The 15,908-nt window shown below is 38.6% G+C and overlaps 1 protein-coding gene across 1 annotated transcript; it reads left to right on the top strand.

Annotated features, from left to right (window-relative positions):
• Positions 1 to 276: 276 nt before the first annotated feature.
• On the top strand, positions 277 to 4,708 carry LOC113226739 (uncharacterized protein K02A2.6-like). Its single transcript, XM_026459464.1, has one exon. It carries the CDS (start codon positions 353 to 355, stop codon positions 4,562 to 4,564), a length of 4,212 nt encoding a protein of 1,403 aa, XP_026315249.1. The 5' UTR covers positions 277 to 352; the 3' UTR covers positions 4,565 to 4,708.
• Positions 4,709 to 15,908: the final 11,200 nt, after the last annotated feature.

Here is a 15,908-nt window from a genome sequence, read left to right as displayed (position 1 = left end):
CGTAGATTACTTTACAGGAAGTACTTGGCAACCTAAATGGCGGCGTTCGACATGGAAATATTAAAGAAAAGCTATAATTTACATGAGACTCGACTACAAAAGTAAAATCGAGTTAATTGGTACGCAGCACTAGTTTTCTGTGATACCACACAAGAAAAATTAGCCAGGGTTGGTGTTTTCAAAAATATGTCAAACTAAAAGGTACCTGGTGGGTATCCGTGCGTAAGCGCGCCCCTTATAGAAACGTCACAGAATAAAGACACGCCAGTGTGCTACCAACCAGCAAGTTGTTTCATTCACTCGCGTCCTCATATCTAACAGTGGCGACGATTACCCACATGTAATAAAAAAAATGGCTACATCGACTTTCGGTATCCTGTCGGCTTTTGACCACAATATCCAAACTTGGGAAACGTACAAGTGTCGGTTATCCCAGTGGTTCATCGCTAACGACATCGACAAGAGGACAGATCCCACAGGAATTAAGAGGCGAGCAATTCTGCTTAGCGCACTCAGTGACAGCACGCACAAGCTGGCGGCGGACCTCGCGCTGCCTAAGCTCCTGCAGGACGTGCCTTACGACGACATCCTCACGCTTCTGGACGGTCATTTTACTCCGAAGCGCTGCGGATTCGGCGAGCGTTACAAGTTTTACGCCGCCACACAGCAACCGGCGGAGACGTACGCCCAGTGGGCTGCGAGACTCCGCGGTTCGTCGGCGCATTGTGGTTTTCTCAACGTGGAGGAAGCACTCCGGGACCGGTTCGTCATGGGAATGATCGCGGGGCCGGAGAAAGACAAGCTGTTCGCACAGGACCTCAAGGACCTGACTCTGGCCAAGGCGGTCGAGTTGGCGGACAGCGTGAGCAGCGCGCGCGCCGGCGCCGCCGCCGCCGCCCCGCGGCCGGCCCACGAGCTGTTCAAGATTGAGCCGGCGGCGCCGGCGGCGCGGCGGCGCGCGAACGCGCCCACGGCTAGCGTCCAGGTGCAAAAAGTGCAGTGCCAAGTGTGTGGGTTTTATAACCACGATACGTCACAGTGTCGGTTCTCTAAATATAAGTGTAAAAAGTGCAATTCTACCGGTCATTTACGTAGGATGTGTAAAAAAATTAACTATGTAGCATGGAGTGCCGGGGAGGAGGGCGGTAATGACGACGGTGAGTTTTTTAATATTCGTTCAGTGAAAGGGGAACCCATGACCGAAACGGTATGGATATCAGGAATTAAACTCAAATTTGAAATAGATAGCGGGTCGGCGGTCACGGCGATATCCGAAGGTACATTCAAAAAATATTTTAGCCATGTACCATTGTCAGCGACTAAAAAACGTTTGTTTTCTTACACCGGAGGTAGGATAGATTGCATAGGAGAAGCATTGTTAACCGTTAGTTATGCGGGGCACACACATACACTCAATGTGTGCGTGATACGAAACGGTGGACCTCCCATTGTAGGACGCGATTTTATCGCGATGTTTAAATTAGAATTACAGCCTATACGGTATTGTGCGCAAACAGTCGATGATAGTGTGTTGATGCAATTACAATCACGTTACTCGGATGTATTTTCGGACAAACTTGGGCAATTTAAAAAATACAAAATCACTTTGCAATTGAAAGAAAATGCAAAACCTGTTTTTATAAGAGCTCGGCCCATAGCTTTCGCTCTAAAGGACAAAGTAGATAAGGAAATTGATCGGCTGTTGACGTTAGGGGTTTTGAAACCGGTTGATCACGCGCGTTATGCGTCACCAATCGTACCCGTGTTAAAGCGTAATGGGTCAATTAGGATTTGTGCCGATTATTCCACCGGTATAAATAAACAGTTAATCATCGATCAGTACCCTTTACCTACAGTTACGGAATTGTTTGCTAAGTTGCATGGAGGACAACAATTCACTAAATTAGATTTATCGAACGCATACAATCAATTCGTACTAGATGATAAATCACAAGAGTTGACTTGCATTAACACGCACCGCGGTTTGTTCAAATATACGCGCATGGTGTTCGGGCTCGCGTCCGCTCCCGCCTTGTTCCAGCGCGCGATGGAGACAGTCCTGGCGGGCACGCCCGGCACTCTGTGTTTACTCGACGATGTCCTTATCACGGGACGTGACCGTGCCGAGCATTTGCAACGACTTAATGTCGTTTTACAAAGGTTACAAGACGCTGGCCTAACCTTACAAAAAGATAAATGCGATTTTTTTAAAGACGAAGTAAACTATCTTGGCTACGTCATAAATAAAAAAGGCATCAACAAGTCGCCGCAAAAAGTAAAAGCTATGGTAGATGCGCCTGTTCCAAACAATGTTAAACAATTACAATCATTTTTAGGATTAGTAAATTATTATCGCAATTTCGTGCCTAACGCGTCCGCCATTATGTGTCCATTGTATGAACTATTAAAAACAGGTACTAAATGGTGCTGGACGCCTAAGCATGACGAAGCTTTTATTAAAATTAAAGATTGTTTAGCTTCAGAACAAGTTTTGGCTCATTTTAATCCGAACGATACTCCTGTTTTAACGGTAGACGCATCTCCATCGGGCTTGGCTGCGATTTTGGGCCAAATAGGGCCCGACGGATCCGAGCGCCCCATTTCATTTGCGTCAAGAACGCTCAACGCGGCTGAGAAGCGGTATTCGCAGATTCAAAAAGAAGCTACTGCAATAATTTTTGGCGTAAGGCGGTACCACCAATATTTGTATGGCAGAGCGGTCCCGTTTATTCTCCGTACCGACCATAAACCGCTGTTATCTATTTTTGGCCCATATCGTGGCATACCGGAGGTTACAGCGAATAGGTTACAAAGGTATGCCATGTTTTTAAGCGGCTATAATTATCGTATCGAATACGTTAAGAGTGCCGATAACAGTGCAGATTTTTTGTCTCGTGTCAGCCTGCCCGAGGCGCCGGAGACGCCAGAAGGGGAGGGAGACGTGCGTTGCGCGGACGCCGGGGCTGCAATCCTCGACCGAGCGTCATATGTAAACTTTGTAGTGGAAGGGAGCCTGCCCGTAACATTAGAGCAATTACGCGAAGAAACTAGTAAAGACGTCACATTGAACAAGGTTATAACTTTTGTCTTTAACGGTTGGCCAAAGAAGACGCAGGACATAAATTTAAAACCATACCATGCGTGTAGATTGCAACTTTCGGTTGAGAACGGGTGCCTGATGAGGGGTCATAAAGTTGTAATCCCGCAAAAATTACAAAATGCGATACTGACGGAATTGCATCAATCCCATTTAGGTATTGTGAAAACGAAGGCGGAGGCCCGGTCGAGGTTGTGGTTTCCTGGAATCGACGTGTCGCTTGAACGCATGATAGGCTCGTGTGACGTATGCATACAGATGCGGCCGACTCCGGCGCGGGCGCCTATTGCTCATTGGGATTATCCACCACAGCCGTTTTATAGGGTGCACATCGATTTCCTCGGTCCAATCAATGGTTGCACGTATTTAATCATAGTTGATGCGTATTCAAAATGGGTAGAGGTTTATAACATGAAATGCGCCACCACATCAACCGCTACCATTGAAACGTTATACGATTTTATGTCACGTTTCGGGATCCCACATACATTAGTCAGTGACAATGGTACATCATTTACTTCTCGCGAATTCGAGTCATTTTGTAAGTTGAATGGTATATCGCACGTCACCTCACCAGCATACCACCCGGCCAGTAACGGACAGGCAGAAAGCTTTGTCAAGGTCATCAAAAAAGGTATTAGGACAAGTATCCTAAGTGGGCATGGAGTACATAATACAAACAATAAACTTTTAAAATATTTGTTTGATTATAGAAACTCTGTACATACTACGACTGGGTTTTCTCCTGCCGAGTTGGTTTACGGTCGGAAACTGAGAACGCGTCTGGATCTAATCAATCCCACGTCACCACCGCCCTCTTGCACGACTCTCGCTAATGTTGTAAAAAACAATCAGTGTTTGCAGAATAAACAATATAAAAACACTCAATGTTTCTCGGAAGGCACCAAAATATTATACAAAAAATATACGTTTAATGGTAAATTCACGTGGTGCAAAGGTGTGATTGTAAAAAAAATTGGTAAAGTGGTATACGCAGTCAAGGACATTGAAACATTGTTAGTATTAAGGAAACACAAAAATCAAATTGTGCTGTACAAGGGTGGACATTGCTTCGATGTAAACAGTTGGGATGTAGACATGGGCGTACAAGGTCCTAATTTACCGTCGGGAGGGCAGTCAACTGTCGGTGGTGAGCGGCAAGCGCAAATTGCTGCGGGGGGGGAAACGCAGCAGACCACAGTGGAGTCAGATAGTCCTGGACCTGCTAAATCGCCGACAGTGCTCGATCAATATGGCACGGGCCCAGAGATGAGCGAGAGACAGAGCTCGCCAATGCCTTTGGCGTCTGACCGGGCTGAAGATGACGAGTTCCAGGATGCTGTATCCAGCCTTGCCTCCGAGCCGCCCTCTGTGGTGCCCGGTCCACCGACAGTTGATATGACCGCGTCTACATCTGGTCGTCCGAAGCGCAAAATACCGAGCGTAAACTATAAATTGTACTTTTAGTTTAAGTTATATATACTATATTAGATTAAAGGTTCGCTTACTTCAGCTAAGGGGAGGAATGGTGGGTATCCGTGCGTAAGCGCGCCCCTTATAGAAACGTCACAGAATAAAGACACGCCAGTGTGCTACCAACCAGCAAGTTGTTTCATTCACTCGCGTCCTCATATCTAACAGTACCCATTCACGCTATTGATTTTATAGAAAAATCGTTCACCAACAGGTAATATATATGTGAATGGTTTCAAGAATAGATTACACCAACACTTAAGTTTCAACTAATTTACTAAATATTTTTAAACTATAATGTCAAAGTGACATGTTGTACAAGAATGTTGAAATTACCAAGGAGAGAAGATAAATTTTGTTTTTGTTTTGGTATTTAAGAGATCTACCAAAAAAAATGTGTTACAAACTATCATGAAATTGTTCACCATGTTATTAACCCAATTTCAAGCAAACGAAGTTGTAGTTACGTGCTAATCATTGTTTACACGTCGTCGACCACATGAATTCATTTTAACTGCCTCTGTGGCCGAACGGTTACCTTGCTGGTCTGTCACGCAGAGATCTAGCTGAGAGAAATATTTGTATGTCCTACATTTACTTGTCTCGTGAGTTTGGGTGTAATTTGTAGTTGTCTATGCGTGTGTCCATGGCACCCGCGACACAGGGTTTCCCTATTACGGGGCTACAAGTGTGTGCGTGTTTTATTTATTTTTAAACCCGTTTTGTGGCCTGTTTGTACTACTTAGCAGCTTGTTGTAGCAGTAGAGCTGCTTGAGGAAAAGTTCGTCCAGGGTAGTATAGTCCATCATACCTATTTCTGCCGCTAAGTGGTAATGTCAGCATTACTGTGTTCCGGTTTTGAAAAGTAATGGTGCTGGTGAAATTACAGGCACAAGGGACTTGTCAACTTATGTCTCAGGGTGATCGCCCCTCAGATCTTTGCGATTTAAAGCTCTGAGTGGCACTGTAATTGTCATGGACAACTACCATCAGGCGCACGACTTGTTCGTCCCGTCACTTGATGTTATAAAAAAAAATACTTTTTAAGAAGCAGAAAGGTCAATACGGTAAATATTAATTTTTCCTTGCACTTGTACTTGTGTTTATAATATTCCTAACCAGAGACACGAAAAGGTAACTAACCCACACACTCAACATAGCCCCGCACTAGGGAAACCTGTGTCGCGGGTGCCATGGACATAGACAACCACAAATTACACCCAAACTCACGAGATAAATAATTGTAGGCCATACAACTATTTCTCTCGGTCCGGGAATCGAACGATCTTGAGCCGTTGCTTAAGTGCCGAGTGAACTTTATTAAAACATTTCTTGACAGCTCTCAAATGATGCGTAGTCAGTGAGTAATTGCAGATCTCCGCTCAAAACGATATTAATAGTTCCACACAATTCACTTAAATAATATCGAAATGTCGATTCTGCACTTGACAAATATTTATTAACGGGGGTTTAAATAATTCATAAAGATATTGAGTGAGTCATGGCGTTATTAAAATTAATAGTTAAAAAATAGAAATGAATAATATTATAAAAAAAACTTAAAACAGTCTTTCGTCTTTGATGAGCTGCTCCTATATTGGAAAAGAAGACGCTGATTTATTAATAGTGTTAAATTTTTCACACGCCCACAAAAAGTGTTATTATATGTCCATAAGAAGGGGATAAATACCGATTAGGTACAGTCCCATTGCCCTACTACGAACGCAGCTCAAATATCTCAATCTGCTATGATAATCTGTATAACTTAAATGAAAAATTTTAATTTGCTCAAATATTTGGGATTTAGGAATGAATTTGAATTTAAATTTGTATACTGGCTAGAAAATGTAACTAGCAACTTAACTTACTTATTAGACACAACTGGTTGAGGACTTTACCATCTCAGTCACTCGTGACGTTGGTTTGTTTGAAAAACAAAAAACAACGAAAAAACTAGTTTCATTTGATATTTACTGGTTTCCCCGCGCTAGGGAAACCCTGTGTCGCGGGTGCCATGGAATTTTACAAATTAAACACAAACTCATTAGAGAAATAAATGTAGGCCATACAAATATTTCTCCCGGCCCGGGAATCGAACCCTGGATCTCTGCGTGGCAGACCAGCATGGTAACCCTTCGGCCACGGCGGCAGTCAAACTTGCAACTTGTAAGTTATGAAGTTTTAAAAATACATTGAATAACACTATTAAAAACAATAATAATTTTTGTATAAAAATTAACATGTTTTTCCTGAAAAAAAAAACATGTGTTAGCAAGAACGACAGTCATTTGATTTGAAAAATGCTTTTGATGACCAGAGTTACATTCTAACAAAACCCTATTAAAAACTGCGCTACAAATATCAAAATAAAAAATTGTGTATTAACTACCTTGAAAATAGACAGAGGAAATTTCTGAAGATGGTTCAGGACATGGATACTGTACTAAAGCGTGAAGTTTCTATCATACTGAATAGTGGCTCCTCCCGATTACTATGGCATTTATGATAATTATTATTATAACAAGTACATGGCTACATAAGATATAATTTTTATTTATTATTAATTTTACTTAATTTCTCCCTATATGTGTGAAAACGAAATTTCGAAATAGGTAGGTATGATTCCACGAGACTCGCATGTGTCACGCGAGTCATAGAATGCCTTAATTGACACATAATTGAGGAACACGTTGTTGGTTCATATTTTTTAATCTTGCTTGTTCAATGTTTGTAATTTGTGAAGTAGGTAACTGTTTGTGTTTAGCTGATAAATAAATAGATAAATAAATAAATTTAATACTAAACATCAGAAATCGTAAACTCTGCTACATACTAATTTAAATTGGAAATAACACATACAGAAATTACTAAAGAAACTATCCCCTTTTATTTATACACTGCAACACCTCAAACGTGTAATGGACTTTAGAACCGCCCTAGCGTATTAAAACTGCCTCCGTGGCCGAACGGTTACCATGCCGGACTACCACGTAGAGGTCCTGGGTCCGATTCCCAGGCCGGGAGAAGTATGTTTATGGCCTATATTTAGTTCTCTTTAGGGTGTAATTTGTGATTGTCTAGTGTGTCCATGGCACCCGCGACACAGGGTTCGCCAAGTGTGGGGCTATAAGTATGTTGCGTTATTATTATTATGATTATTATATTAAAACGCATACTCGCATGAATACTACTACTTTAGGTTGTCATTTGTGGGAAAATTCTTGTCCAAATGTAATGTAGACAAAGTGTTCATTCTACAAAATAAGTGAATAAGTATATAATATCGAATGTAGATCAAAATATGGAATCTTGTATATCTCGCTTTCATAAGTATCGAATAGTGACCGTCACTTCCAACTCCATGATCGAGTCATGTAAATTCGTTAGGAAGCATCCACAGGTTTAAACATCTTTAACAAATGAGAAAAGAAATAACAGAAACTTAAATAAGCTTAGAATACCTTCTCCAAAATGACATTATTTACGTCTAGCCCCCACACCATGTTAATCAGAACGTACAACCACATCTCTAAAAACATTAAAAATTTGGATACCTACATAATTCAGCAAACAATTAAAAGCATTCCTTACCAAAAATGTTATTACGATTTGAACGAATTTTTCGGCGGTTTAAATCATGAGAACTAATAAAAATATTTCCACATCTATAATTATTGATTATTTAAAACGAATGTATTATGTGTGTTTTCTATAACTACTTAATTATTAATGTAATCTAATGTAAGTTATTATTACTTAATAATTATTGCGTTATAATTTAATGTAATGTAATAATTTTGTAGATTAATTTAAGATCTTAATATAGATATAATATGCAATTACGTTTGAATTTGAAAACAAATCAATCGCGCCATCGCATCATTTTACGTAACGTAATCTGCATAGATTCTATGTTACATAAATAAATTTTTATGAGTTCTTAGGTTTTCGCGATTGTTACACATAGGAAATGAAACTATTTTTCCGGATTTAAATCGCGTATATTTGCGTATATTCGCGTATATTCGCGTATATTAAAAGAAATATACGCGATTTAAATCCGGAAAAATAGTTTCATTTCCTAAATTTTTATGAGTTATAAATACAACAATGGATTAAATAAATTTTGATGATTCTTCGTGTCAACTACACTCATTAAACGTTTTTGTAGCGCGCTGGTTTCTTAACGATGTTGTCTAACAGTGAAAGACAACGTTGAACGAAACATTATTATCAGTAATCTAAACTCGATAGTAAACGATAGATGGCTGGAATCTGTGTGACTATTTTTACTTGTAAATTACGTATGTTTAATTTTATGAATGTTTAGAGCCCCGCACCCCACAATGCGACATGTAATTGCTTGATGCAGATTCCGGTTTGAACAGTTCAAACTGGAATCTGTGTTGAGGGTAAGTTACTCCCCATTAGATTGAGATGAAAAGTGCCAGAAAGCGCCAGAAACTGTCTGTACAAATCTTTATATTCGTGTAATAGCCAGGATTTCAGTGGCGGCACCATTACATCCGGGTTTATGGCTTCATTTTTGGTCGAATAACTATTGCAGCAAATTTTTGATAATTCTTTAGCTCCGACTGTTGTATTATGTTTTGTATTATAACTTGGTAAAGAATCAAAAAGAAGATTTTAGTAAATGAAATTTGGAATAGCTCCGACTGTTGTGGCGGTCGAGCTGGGAGTGATCGTGGTACGAAAACAATATGAGAAAGTGAAGGGAGATGGAACAATTCAAATTTAAAATTTAAATACATGTACAATAAGTATAATGATAGGATACAAGCGGAGAGAGGCGATACAAAGAGGTGAGATGACGGTGTAAGGAGATCACACCGTCACAGAGATAATAGATTGCTCTGTATTTATAGTCTGTCTTTTTTGAAGACAGAGTAAAATGATGGTTATTGCGCAAAAGTGTTGCGCGCTTGCGAGCAGCAGTCCGTAAAATATTCTAACGACTAAACACTAATCACGTTTGTGGAATAAACAGCCGCACTTTTTCATGAGAATCATCCTCGACTCGTTATTCATCCAATTACAGAGCACAAGTTCATTTTAATTGTCAATTTTAAAAAGTTTATACATAGGTTCAAGAGCACGTTAAGCTTGACATTTAGGACTTAAATCCAACTCTGTACCGCTTACGATAAGAACGGTCCAAAGTACAGAGTGTCAAGCTTGACGTGCTATTGACTGTACATACACTGTATTTAGAACTATGTTTATGAAAAATACAAAGAGGAGACATATTTTCAAGTTTTTCATTTCAATTCAATATAGATATTCAAATCCGACTATTCTTGTTAAAATGTATATGAATGGAAATTGATCTCGATACTAATAAATCAACTGTGAAAATAAGAATAAAGAAGGCAATAGCGCAATTGGTCATCATTAGAACCTCCTAACATTCACAAATCAGTCATTGTTGGCAAAATTTTAACTTCTTTCACAATCTATTGATCTACGTCATTTGACTCCGTCTTCAAAAAGGAGAGACTATAGTACTAATTTCATAAATGTATCCTGTCACACCCAGGCTGTTAACTGAAAGAGATTGCTATCTTGTAATAGGGTCGCCTGATGTTTTTGTTTTTCTCTTTTTTTCGGTTTTTGTGGTTATTCTTGTGTGCAATAAAGAATGTATTGTATGCGCTTTCCCGTGTGATCACCTCTAGTGAAAACGATTCTTCGAGAGTTTGCTCATAAGAAGAAAATCATATTAAATTCAGTTAGCTAGTTAGTAATTTATAGCTTGCGCCAAAGTTTAAACAAGATAACAAAGTGCTGAGTTTCTCTCGCTACACACAAACCAAATGTACTGCGTAGTTTATCACAATTTGAATAACTAAAGAAACAATTGAGAATCGGGCTCAAACGCTTAGACCACAGACCACATAAAGCTTAGACTGAAAGCTATTAACAAACTTTTTACTTAAGCCATAACCGAGTGAAAAAATATTATTTGATTACAAAACAATTCAAGACAAATAATAATGTTTACTCGATTTCTATGTGGTTCAGCCCTTCAGTCATAATTAAGCTATACAGACTGACAAATGATTTTGAATTCTCAAAATGACTGATCTCACCGTTTTTCAATTAAAAACATTCTCTTCTTGTACGATACGAGATCCATACGCAATCAAATAATAATAATGAAATTTCACGTGGAAACCACTGTAATTGTGACTCCAAGTAATTACATTTTGATTACACACGAGTTATGCTGGCAACGGAAAGCAGGGTAGTGCGGGGCGCGTACCGACGCTCAGTTTGTTTATAACTCAAACTTCGTACTTACCATATTTCCCCTTTAATTAAAAACAGACAGCCACACAAATTACTCTAGTTTCATAATCAAAGTGAAAGAATCATTTATTCCATAGGTAAAATAAATTAACACGAAAAATGCACGAAAACGTCTTTTTTAAGTTACTGCTTGATCACTCAGCTGACTTCCCTATGAAGAACTGGCAAGAAACTCTAGTGATTGCTCATTTAAAAAAAACTTAAATGCTATGGAATAAACTTTGATTAAACTTGTGTGAAATCAGGACCCCTGTCGTCATTCCATACATCTTTATATATTATATCTTTATATAACATCTTTATATAACACATAGTCCACAATTTTGTAATAAGATATTGCAATTTAAATACTTTTCATGTAAGTTTTATATTTAGGAAATTACAATTCTTTCTGACAATTTCGGAATCTTATTGTAAAAGGGTATAAAAGAATAAATTATCTTAGTTAAATGAAATCCTGGTACCATAAGTTTGGACTTAGTTCTAAGGTTAATATTATGGGTATCTTCTTCCATAACAAAATTAAATATTTTTACGAGCATACAAAATATCTGATTAAACTTTTCTCTGAGAGAGTCCCGACAACCTAAACGGTACGCAGAACGAGCCGCTCGATTTTGCAATACAAATATGGTATGTATATCTGCCGCTTTACCTCACATGAGAATCCCGTAGGACATTATACCATGAAAGTAACTAAACTATTCTAGCAGTAGCAACATCGGTAAGCCTCACGTATTATATCTAATCTGCTGGCCAAGGACGATATGTGTGGAAACCACCGAAATTTACTATCTAATGTCACTCCCAAAAAGACAGCTTTATTAACAAGGTCTTCTTTTCTCCATTTATTTTTCTATGACTAGATTAGGTAATTCAAATTTAACATGGTTCGTGCGGTCTCGATCAAAATTCGGAGATTACCAATCAAGTTGTAATCAAGAGGATTTAGATTAGAGACTTTTCATAATTGTTACGTTTATGACCCCGTATTTAATTTGTCTATTCCATACTGGTAGTCCTAGTACAGATAATTCCCTTATTTGAAATATTCATGTGTTGTATACGTGGTATACTTTGTTTATTTTCTTTCATTCGTTTCAGATAACTGCATTTGAAAAGCACATACAACATTTTATGATTTCAATACAGAAGCACTTATTTATTATCAAAGGGCGACCCATAATTAAAGTTACATAAACAGCAAGCAATTCTCATTAAACAACCTGCAAAGTATCTCTCCTCTGAGAACGAGGACTTTATAAGAACTAAATATTATAAATTTTTCAGCTGTTACGTTGAAGTTTTGACGATGGAGAAATTCTATTTGCAACGTCTCTAACTTCACTAATTATGAAAATAGGTTTGGTGTTATTAAGGCTTCGGTGTAAGGCACTGGGATAGTATTTTTCAACTTTTAGTAACTAAAAGTTGTTTGACGCTGTTATATACAAGAGAATTTACGAATCAGTAAAAATAAATTCATATATTTTTAGGTCTTTCTAAAACTTTAAGGAAATTTTTACCTTGGCTATTCCACCTTAATATTGTGCTAATAATTTGTAAATCATTGACTTAGTTCATTTCACGAGAGGGTGGCCGCGGATCTTTTAAACGATTATGATTTTCAAAGTAAAAGAATAAATTCCAATTAAATAATTATCGGCTTTCATATAATATGTTAGGTACCTTGCTATCTTTTATAAAATTTATAAAAGGTCGCGATAGCGATAGCAATAAAGGCAAGCCGTCAAGCCGTAATGGCAGAATTACAGTGTTTCGGTTGAGTTTCGGTCGAGGCTGCTGATGAAACTACAGGCACATCGGATTTGTCAACTTATGTCTCAGTGCGAGGAGCGCTGTGGCAGTGTCCCTCCGATCTTTGCGATTTAAAATTCTGCTTGGCATTGCAACTGTCACGGATAAGCGTGTCGCTTACTAGCAGGCGCACAACTTGTTCGAGCTGTCGCTTGATATCATAAAAAAATCAGTTCTCACACCAATACCTATAGCACAATAAACTTAGACAAGTAGTGCAGCTCCCACGTTCAGTAATGCTATTCTCCAGTGAACACATTCAGCGCTGCATTCATCGGCGAGCTCGTCGTCGATGTCTTGACCTTGAGAATTCAAGAATTAATTAAGAGAAAAAGAATAAAGGATAGACACACATTTTGTAAATGTGAATCGATATTTATCTCTACTCAGATTTAAGCGATTTTAAAATTCTATTACTTTGAGTGAATTCGTGTATAATATGTGAGGCGCACTATAAGTTTCCAGTATGAATAAGAAAAAAATACCATAAATGGTCAGAAATGAATTTATTGTTTCTCAAAATATTCTCCGTTAGCGTTAATGCACTTTTCCATAGGAATGAACCAATTTAAAAAAAATATTTATGTCACTCCTCCGTGACAATCTATGAAACATATTTTTCATACTCTCCGACTGCCTCTTCAGGTGATGAAAATCGTTGAACGCGTAACTGGTTCTTAATTTTTGGGAAATAAATAAAAGTCACAAGGTGCCAGGTCGGGACTGTACGCGGGATGGCTCATAAGGTCAACGTTGTTCACCTTCAAAAATTCATTTGTCTGTCTGGCCGTGTGAAAACTGGCATTATCGTGGTGTAAGATGATACGGCGTTTAAGGTTATTTTTACGGAGTTTGTCAATAACTTCCTGTAAACAAATGGTCGTGTACCAATTGCTACTCACAGTATAACGATTCACCAAAGCAACCGTAGCCACGTCTCCAGTTTTATTAAAACAAGAAAGAATCATCCGCTTAGTTGCACTTTGCACGCGCGCCACTTTGACTGGTTTCGGCTCAATTTGAAAGACCCATATACGTTGGATTGCTGCTTTGTTTTGGGATCGTAACTATAAATCCATGTTTCGTCACCTGTTACTATTTCCCACACCAAATTTGACGCCCCTTCGTTGAATCTGGTAAGCATGGCATTGCACCAAGTGATGCGATCCGTTTTTTAAGCTTCAGTCAAATTGTGTAGGATCCACCGAGAGCATAGCTTTTTAGACCCAAATGTTTGTGTAGTATTGATTGTATTTGATTCATGCCTATGCCTAAAGATGCCCGAATCTCATGGTATATCACATGCCTGTCCGTTTTGATCATACGGCGCACAGCATCGATGTTTTTGCTGTTCGCAGTGGACGGGCGACCATCACCAAATTCGTCACTGAGATTCACACGACCGCGTTTGAATTGTGCAAACCAGCTATAAATAGTCGTCTTGCGTGGTGCTTCATCGCATAAAGCAGTTTGAAGCCGAGTGAAGCTCCGCTAAGCTGTTCAATTACACTTAAAATCGTAGAAAATCATATTACGAAAATTTTCACGAATTAAATCCATGGTGATGTAGACAACCAATTTGTAAAATGACGCCACATGTGAAAACAAGTGACAATCCGATGAAACAAATTGTATTCCACAGCCAAAGTGTTCCATTTTCAAATGTTGTAATTACTTTTTAAATATTGTTTATGTGAAAACGAAAAATGAAATGAAAAATAGTTTATTTGTACCATCACAAACTACAAAATTCTTGTTACATATATTAATAAGAACTAGTTGTATTAGTTAATTATAGTTTGTGAGAAAGCTGGAATCTAAACTAGGTCGAAACCTGTGCTATAGCTTCCAGGCCCCCCCCCACCGCGGAAATAATTATGACTTTTATTTATTGATTGATTTATTTATTTAGTTTGTACAACTTACACTTACAGTACTTATAACTAAACATGTAAGTGATAGTCACAAAAAAAAGGTTGAGTCGATCACCGGCCAAATATAGGATGCGGAATTTGGACCATAGAGCTCTGGGCAGTAGCCGCCTCCAAATAGTAACCAGCGGATGTTAGAAATTTTGATTCAGTGTTGCTGAACACTAATATCATTAATATCATTTGTTTTACTTAACGATTCAATCACGGCCAATGCTTCGAAGAATGGTGTCCGTCTTAATGTCACTATGCGGGTTAAATGAAGGTTGAATAGAGGGTATTTGCGCTGACGAAGGACGTTCCACACTGCGCACGTAGCTTCCAATTTACTTCGAACAAAGGCGTTATATAAATTACAAATTGCCTGTCGATGATCAGAAAACTTAGATTGCCGATTAATTTTTTATTTATAAAATTGTACAATCTCCCACTCCTAAAATGATAAAAGCTCGAAGCAAAGGAAGTACTAACCTTATTTGTCTTACATACTGCATAGGATCTTCTAGTCGTGGATACTCTAATATAATTATCAATACGTATATTAGAGTGGCCAGTTCCGGAAACTTATAGTGCACCCTATGTAATTAATAACACACTGCTGTTGACGTGTTTTTTGCTTAAAATACTGATTGTACAATTACTTTGCTGGTTGAATGTGAACTTCCTTTGCCTACGTAACCAGTACAAATTGGACGGACTACTTCAAGTGTCTAACGCGTTATTTAGAAATAGCTTTTTCTTGTTAATTGTGGTTTTCGGGTGCTGTTTGGCTTAGATACCTGGATCTGACCACTGCGACGATAGCTTACGGTTCTCACTTCTCGTCTCAGGCAACAATTCGACTTAAAATCCCCTCGTTTTTATGGTGATTCAGCAATCTAATACTGGCTTGGACGCGAGTTTTTCGCTGAGTTTCCCTTAGTTCGTGAAGTATCCATTTGTTGAGTTTCTTTATTTTGTTGTTTCAAACTGCCCAGTACTATTTTTACACTAACTTAAAAAGCCAATGCTATTTCAGCAGTAGGTTGAGATAGATCCTTTTCCACTACTAGTTTCAATTCATCCGGGAGTCTAGGAGGTTTATTTGTGAGATCAAAATTTGCAGAACAAAAGCGGTTCAACCAATAATGCTCTGTTTGTTCGTTGGTAGCATTAGGTCCATACCTATCTTTAATATTGCGTGCCGTTTGGGACATATCGTTTCCACGTCGTCGTGAAAACAACGTCGAAAATCAAAAGAGGAATAACGAGGCTTGAAA

The sequence above is a fragment of the Hyposmocoma kahamanoa genome, unplaced genomic scaffold (genome assembly GCF_003589595.1).
Source record: "Hyposmocoma kahamanoa isolate Upper Pololo Valley unplaced genomic scaffold, ASM358959v1 200, whole genome shotgun sequence".
Classification (NCBI taxonomy): Eukaryota; Metazoa; Arthropoda; class Insecta; order Lepidoptera; family Cosmopterigidae; genus Hyposmocoma; species Hyposmocoma kahamanoa.
The sequence above is the reverse complement of the archived record's forward strand: the minus strand, read 5'-3'. Positions and strand labels throughout refer to the sequence as shown.